The 8,032-nt window shown below is 53.0% G+C and overlaps 1 protein-coding gene and 1 long non-coding RNA gene across 6 annotated transcripts in view; one reads left to right on the plus strand and one right to left on the minus strand.

Moving 5' to 3' along the window:
* The window catches only part of LOC106725964, a 17,600-nt gene extending 15,268 nt beyond the window's left edge, over positions 1-2,332 (minus strand). Inside the window, exon 1 of the long non-coding RNA XR_001361978.1 lies at positions 2,322-2,332. This is a non-coding gene — a long non-coding RNA (uncharacterized LOC106725964). The remainder of the gene's footprint in view (positions 1-2,321) is intronic.
* The window catches only part of DAG1 (dystroglycan 1 (dystrophin-associated glycoprotein 1)), a 49,994-nt gene that overhangs the window by 32,811 nt on the left and 9,151 nt on the right, over positions 1-8,032 (plus strand). For all 5 annotated transcript variants that reach the window (XM_005865372.2, XM_005865375.2, XM_005865374.2 and 2 more), the window contains one exon: positions 1,789-2,179. In XM_005865372.2, coding sequence (XP_005865434.1) covers positions 1,789-2,179 — 391 coding nt within the window. The remainder of the gene's footprint in view (positions 1-1,788; positions 2,180-8,032) is intronic.

Raw genomic sequence — 8,032 nt, forward strand, 5'->3', positions numbered from 1 at the left:
AGTGGTGGGAAGGGAGGCCAAGCAAGTGTTGTTCACTGGCGCTGAGTCTGCAAGTACATGTCTAATAAGGGAGTCCTGTGGTTAGTGCTGGGGTGTGAGGACTGAGCACTTGTTGCGTCTCTGTGCAAATACTTGACTTTTCTAGTCTTTTCAAAACTATTTTTAAAGACTTAACAATTGTTATATTTACTACATTGCTTTATCCCTATACACACAAGCATTTCCCCCCCCTTGGGCCATTTCAAAGTGAGTTACGGAGGTTTGGGATATTTTATTCCTAAGTACTTTGAAGTCGAGGACCATCTCTTATAGGCACACACCACCATCACCTCACCCAGGAGAATTAACAGTACTTCTCTCCAACCCACACGCAGAGTTCCCCGGTTACCCCTTGTGAGCTAGGCTTGTGTGTTTTTTTGTTTTTGAAGTAAATCCAGGATCTAGTCAAGATGCATGCCCTGCACCTGGCTGTGGCCTCTAAATCGAGAACAGTCCCCTGGTGTGTGGGGGTCGGCATTTGGACCAGCCAAGCCAGTTGTCCTGTAGAAGGTCCCACATCCTGGGTTTGTCTGATTGTGTCTTCGTGACTCCTGTGTTTCCTGTCCTGTGGAAGTTAGGTCCAGAGCAGCACTGCCCAACAGAAATGGAACCTGGGCTACATAGGCCCAAAATACGAATAAACATAAGAAGTGGATTTAACTTTAATAATATGTGTGTGTGTGTGTGTGTGTGTGTGTGTGTGTATTTTAATATATTTTATTGATTTTTTACAGAGAGGAAGGAAGAGGGATAGAGAGCTAGAAACATCGATCAGCTGCCTCCTGCACACTCCCCACTGGGGATGCGCCCGCAACCAGGGTACATGCCCTTGACTGGAATCAAACCTGGGACCCTTCAGTCCGAAGGCTGACGCTCTATCCACTGAGCCAAACCCGTCAGGGCTTTAATAATATATTTAATGTAATATGTTTTTTTTTATTATTTACCCCTATATATATAAAAGCCTAAGCGACCGAACAACTAGTCAACCGGTCACTATGGTGCGCACTGACCCCCAGGGGACAGACGCTCAACGCACAGGATCGGGCTCCCTCCTGCCTGGATTGGTCCTGTGGGGATCGGGCCGAAACCAGCTATCCCGACATCCCCGAGGGGTCCTGGATTGCGAGAGGGTGCAGGCCAGGCCGAGGGACCCCACTGGTGCACGAATTCATGCACCGGGCCTCTAGTTTATAAGTATTTATTACTTGATATATTTATCGCCAAAATATTGTTTCAATATGTAATGAATATTTTAAAAGTATTAATGAGATATTTTACATTTTAAAAAATTTGTTTATTATTATTTTTATTGATTTCAGAGAGGAAGGGAGAGGGAGAGAAAGATAGAAACATCAATGATGAGAGGGAATCATTGATCGGCTGCCTCCTGCACGCCCCACACTGGGGATCGAGCTCGCAACCTGGGCATGTGCTCTTGACTGGAATCGAACCTGGGACCCTTCAGTCAGCAGGCCGACGCTCTATCCACTAAGCAAAACCAGCCAGGGCTCTACATTTCTTTTTTATGTGAACTTTAAAAATTTAGTGTGCACTTACCATTTACCGGGCAAGCCGCATTGCCAGTGCTCAGTCGCCACCTGCGGCCGGCGGCCCGTGCTGGACAGCGCAGGGTGAGACGGTCCCGCTCAGGATCGATGTTTCCGGTACAACAGTTAGTAACTGCCTGTGTACAACTCTGAAGCCATGCGGGTCGCTGAAGTCTGAGGCGCTCTTCTTCTTTTCCAGGCTGAGTGCTCTGGGATGGAGCAGGCGTGCAGGGGGTGAGGACCCGCTTGGGGCCACGTCACTGACTTCCTTTCATCGTGAGACCGGCTCGAGCAGACTCGCCTGGAGGAGGATGTCTGTGGGCCTTTTGCTGCTGCTCCCCGTCGGGGGGCGGACCTTTCTCCTCCTGCTCTGCGTGGCCATGACTCAGTCCCACTGGCCAAGTGAACCCTCGGAGGCCGCCAGGGCCTGGGAGAACCAGCTGGAGGCGTCCATGCACTCGGTGCTGTCGGACCTCCCGGAGGCTGTCCCCACGGTGGCTGGCATTCCTGACGGCACGGCTGTCGTCGGGCGCTCATTTCGAGTGACCATTCCAACAGACGTAATTGCTTCTGATGGAGAAGTCGTCAAGGTGAGACTGGATGTGAAGAGTAAATGAGGAAGAATGAATCGTCTTCCATTGTAGTTTTAGGTTTCCGTGTTTCAGTTCTCTGCTCCAGCAATTCTGAGCTCAGTTTTTCCAGAACCTACTTATTGTCCCTTAAAAGGGGAACAGTCACTGAGGTTCATAAGAGGGTCCCCATATATCTCAGAATAGCATCCTAAACCTTTATTCTTACTCCTGTTTTTTAAAAATACATTTTTATTGATTTCAGAGAGGAAGAGGGAGGGAGAGAGAAACATCCATGATGAGAGAATCATGGACCGGCTGCCTCCTGCACGCCCCACACTGGGGATCGAATCCACAACCCGGGCATGTGCCCTGACTGGGAATTGAACTGTGACCTCCTGGTTCATAGGTTGACGCTCAACCACTGAGCCACGCCAGCCGGGCCTTACTCCCGTTTTGAGGGTGTCACCACTAAGAAGCCTTTGCATGTGTACTCTTGAAGATCTCTAGGTCATCAACTTAGGGATTTGATGGAAAAAGGCCTGTGTATAGGAAAAGGTCTTTCATTAACCATGGGGTTAAGCCCAAGAACTACAGAACTTTTAAATGCTTTGAACCTATTTTTTAAAAATGAAGTATGAATAATAGAGGAGTTTCGCTCTAATTTAGTGTTCTATGTTTACTAATGTATTTGGCCACTTAGGAACCAAATTAGTACCCAGACTTCAGCCTGGCCCCATCTCCTTGGGGAAGCAGTTGGGAAAACGGGGGGATCCGAGACCGTGTAAGGGTAGGAGGAGCACCTTGGCCGATCCGGGGTGGGAATCAGGCGGCACAGGAAGCTTCTGTGTGAGGAAGCACCACGCTGTGTTGGGGGGGCGGGGCGGGACCTGGTCATTTCCTCCGAATCGTGAGTGAGTTGGCGTGGTGGCCCTGTGGGTGGGTGGGTGTCCCTCTCAAACTGTGAGCATCTCCTAGAGCAGAGGTCAGCACCCCTTTTCTTCAAGGGCCAGATGGTATGTTAGGCGTCATGGGCCCTCTGATTTCTCTGACAATTCTTCAGCTCTGCCAGTGTGGTGCCGAGGGCCCACAGACGTCTGTGAGTGAGTGGGCGTGGCTGTGCTCCAATAGCACTTACTATGGACACAGAAGGTGACATTTGAATTTCATATGATTTTAACATGTCAAGGAATGCTATTGTTTTGCTTATTGATTTTTTTAAATTACTTGAAAATGCAAAAAAAACAAACCTATTTTTAGTCCTGGGCTGTACAAAAACAGGTAGCGGAGGCCAGATTTAGCTCACAGCTATCCCTGATCTATAGCATTCATTCCTTAGAGGTGTGGCTTGAAAATAAACTGAAAATATTTTAAGATCTATATTTAGGTCTGGCTGGTATGGCTCAGTGGTTGAGCATTGACCCATGAACCAGGAGGTCACGGTTCAATTCCCAGTCAGGGCACATGCCCAGGATGTGGACTCCATCCCCAGTAGGGAGCGTGCAGGAGGCAGCTGATCTATGATTCTCTCTCATCATTGATGTTTCTATCTCTCTCTCCCTTTCCCTTCCTCTCTGAAATCAATAAAAATATTTTTAAAATGCTAGCCAATTTAAAAAAAAAATCTATACTTGGTCAAGGTAGTTTTATATCTGTATTGCATTTAGACTTATACATACACATAGTGTTCTGACTACCTGTTGGTGTGTTCAAACCACCAAAGGTTAGTAGTTTAAAACAACCCATTTGTTTTGCTCCCATGTTTGTGGCCAGGAATTGAGGGATTCAGAGCTCATCTGGGAATCTTACCTCTGCTCCCATGGCACCAGCTGGAGTGGCTCCTCGGGGCTGGAGGCCGCGCTTCCAGGATGGCTCATGCATGATTTGCTCTAATTCAGTCCATAGAAATGCAAGCTCCCTGTCGGCAGGGAGCGTAGCTGGGGCTGCTGGTCAGGGTTCTAGGCTCCTTCCCATGCAGACCTGTCCTCGGCTGCTGGGATTTCCTCACGGCACAGTAGCTGGGCTCCTTGATGAGGTGGTTCAAGAAACAGGACGTGGGAGGTGCCAGTCTCCTCAGCCTGGGCGTGGACACTGCACAGCAACACTGCCTTGTACGCCACTGGGCAGAGCACAGTCTCGTCGGTCCTTACCCACAGCTTGCCCCTCTCTGCCCCCAGCCCAGGCATCTAGATTAGAAACGGCCACAAATTCCGTGCCCCTCTCCATGCCCCAAGCATGGTGGGTGTCCCTCTCAAACTGTGAGCATCTCTAGAGCAGAGGTCAGCACCCTTTTTATTCAAGGGCCAGGTCTCTCAGGATTCAGAGGAAATTACAAGGTCCCACACCCCCAGACACAAGAGCGGTGATGATGCCACTTCCCCTGAACCTCGGCAGCCCACCCTCACCACCCTCCTGTGCTCTTCCTTTTCCCTGTTGGCCCCCTTCTCTGCAGGTCGTGGCTTGTTGTCAGGGTGGCCTTGGTCGCAGAGGTGGTCACGCTTCTGAAGATGCTGCTCACTTCACAAGCTCTTTCTAGTTTGTGGGTTCCCATACACTCTTCATGACCCCCCAGCAAGCCTATGCGAGTCTGACCGTTCGGTGAAGAATGACGGTTTGGGGGTACATTTCTTGCGCAACTGCAGGTTTGATGTGGGTATCCAAACCCGCCCTGGTTGCCCTCCTTCCAGTGGCTGTGGAATGTCTTACGTGGGTTCGTTTGACCACAGGTGCCTGGCAGTGCTGCAGTGCGCCAGGCATTTGCTGCATCTGGCAGAGACGCTTAACAGGCTTACTCTCAGGAGGAGGAAAGAGGTTTTACTGGAAAACAGGATTTTATCTGAGCATATTATCTGTAAAGCAGACCACTTAGTAGCTGATGAGCCTGTAGAGAAACATGAAGATGTGTGGCTCTTCATCCCGACAGTCTTGCCGCCCGGGAGAGTGGGTGGGGAGTCGGAGCAGATGCCGTCCTCCCTGGCGCTTGGGTTTCCCTAAAACAGGATTGAAGTCTTTCTGTTAAAGGAGTTGTTTCCCTCATTATAATAATGGGGCATAAATACACGTTGTAGAAAAGGGAAAAAGGAAATCTTTTGTGGTTCCTCCCACTCAGCAAACTCCTCCATCATTTTCTGTCTTCATCGAGAGACGGCCTGTCACATGCGCACCAGACGCGTTAGGCCTGGGAGCACACTGGATATGTTTTAACCTCTTTTCATTCACTGTAGCTTGAGTTGTTCTCCCTGGATTGTTGAGCATTTTCTGAGAGTATAATATAACTTTCTCTTTTCTTAAAATATATTTTTATTGATTTCAGAGAGGAAGGGAGAGGGAGCGGGAGAGAGAGAGAGAGAAACATCAATGATGAGAGAGAATCATCAATCAGCTGCCTCCTGCACGCCCCCACTGGGGATTGAGCTTGTAACCCGGGCATGGGCCCCTGACTGGAATTGAACCCAGGACCCTGCAGTCCGCAGGCTGATGCTCTATCCACTGAGCCAAACCGGCTAGGGGCCCCGCCTCTGTTCTTGACCCCTAGTGTTCTCCATACTGAGGCAAGAGACAGCTTGATCTTTGTAAAGCTTAATCGGCTTCACAACCCCTTCTCCCCATTAAGAGCTGCACTTGGGAGCGAGCCCCTTTCCCTTTGTATACCTGCCCCAGCCACAGTCGCCCTCCTGCCGCACCTGCCACGCTCGGGCTCCCCCAGGCCTCTGGCTTTCTTCTGTCGGCATCACCTGCACCAACTGCACATCACCGGGGCGGGGGCCTTGGAGTCCTTTCCCTCCACCCGATGAAAGGCGCTTTCCCACAGAACCCTATGCTACCTTCTGTACTTGGGATTCTTTCTGTCACACAGTAGGCCCTCAAATGCGAATGGGCTGGCAGAGGAGTGAGGCCCCTGCAGGGCCTGCAAACCTGCTTTGGATTGTCAGAGCCTGCCTGGCCGTGTGCAGGGAGAATGCCAGCCCATGTGGGGGCGACGAGACTAAGCCTCCCGTGGGTTCCTAGGAGAGCAGGTCTTCTGGCCGCTTTGGACATGGCTGGCTGCCTCGTGAGGACTCGTGGGCAGAGCGTCCGCCCGAGATGTGCTGAGCTTAGCCGGTGGGATGCTCACCCTCGCTGACGGGTCAGGGGCTGCGCCTGGGGTTGTGATGGGAGAAGGCGGTGTTTGCAGCAGACTGAGTCACAGCGCTGCAAGGATAGAAGGTTAGGTCTCATGCTAGTGCGTGCAGGGCCGCCTGCCGAGCCTTTTGTGAGCTGTGTGGGCCGTGGGTTACGCTGTTTCAGGAGGTTGGAGCAACTCGGGGCATCACAGTGGCAGAGGGTGTGTGTTTAGCGTCAGCCAGGTGTGCCCATCGCGGTGCCCACACTGGATGCACCAGGCTGCAGGGAAGCCGCAGGCGGGGAAGCAGAGGGAGCCGCCTGCCTGGAGGGTGGGCCTGAGGCCTGAGCCTGTGCTCTGCCCCACACCCGACACCTTCCCATCCGAGCCGCGTCCCGCCTCAGCCTGGCCAGCACTGCTGCTCCCCTATTGTCTCAGCTCTGCCCGGCTTACCTTCCAGTGGACTCCATGGACTCGATGATGCGAGAAGGGCTGCAGCCACTGCCGGCCCTGGTGGCCGCCTGACCTTCCTGGGAGACCTGTGCCCGAGCCTCTCTCCCCCTGCGGCCTCAGGACACCGCAGCAGCTGGTCCTGGCGCGGGCTCCTGTGGGCCAGAGGGATGCCGTGTACAGAGCTCAGCTCGGTCGTGGCTGTTCTTGGCTCTCACAGCTGCCTTGGACCCGAGGGCACCCTCCCTCCTCCCACGGTCTCCGGGGCCAGGCCCCCGACTCCAGCTTGCCCTGCTGGGTGGACCACAGTGCCCCTTACCCGCCTGCCGCTGGCTCCCTCGGGAGGGCGCCTTCCTCTGACTGAGGGAGTGGGGCTCCCTGGCTGCGGAGGGTGAGGAGACGCCCCAGCCCTTCCTCTGGCAGGGGTAGGGGGGCCTCTCGTGAAGGGACCGGGCTGCCCCCTCGAGGCCCCTCAGATGCCTCCTGTTAGTGGTGCCACCGGATGGCTTTCACCCCTGTTGCCCCTCAGCCTCCTGGCCCGGAGACAATGTGGACTTTCCTTCATCCTTCAGCCCAAGATGCCGGCAGCCTGGGAGCAGCCCTTCCTGGGGCCATGCTCTCAGCGCTGGCACGGCCCCCAATTGTTCCTCGGAGAACAATGGCCACTCTCTTTGGCCGGGAAGGGGAGCTCATGAAAGGAGTGTTTCTTCGGATGCTTGAGGGCTTTGTGGCACCCGCCTGCGTGAGATGAACTGCGGTCTCTTCCTGCCGCGAGTGGGTGTTGCCCGGCTCTGAATGGGCCCCTTGTGAGCGCCACACCGGAGAGGCGGTGGAGGGCCGGCAGCCCTGGGTGGGTTGTCTGGACGCATCAACTCAGATACTTAGGAGAATATAGCTTCTGTGTTTTGAAATAAATACTGACAAGGACTGAAAGGACATGACAGTAAAAATAGATGATGGCAGGGCTTGGGACAGAGGACCGACTCTGAGGTCATTAGCGGCTGTCACTACGCTCAGCTGTCCCTCACTTTTGGGGAATAAGGTTAATTTTTGTTTTTAGGTGAGAGCAGGTACCGTTAGGTAAACGCTTCATAATCAGACCAGAAAGGCACTGACTGGGCTGGACAGGTGTGTTCACAGTGGGTCCTATGGCCGTGGCCATGGTGGAAGGAGCCACGTGCTGGTGTGAGGTCTGCATGTCTAGCAGGGATCGATGGTCTTTCGTGGGTGTGGCTCTGCGTTACTTGCACCCCTCCCACCATGGCTCTTCACCTTCTGTGGGGAGAATGTCTTCACCTTTGACCTCAAGCCAGAGGCTCTTC

The sequence above is a fragment of the Myotis brandtii genome, unplaced genomic scaffold (genome assembly GCF_000412655.1).
Source record: "Myotis brandtii unplaced genomic scaffold, ASM41265v1 scaffold207, whole genome shotgun sequence".
NCBI lineage: Eukaryota > Metazoa > Chordata > Mammalia > Chiroptera > Vespertilionidae > Myotis > Myotis brandtii.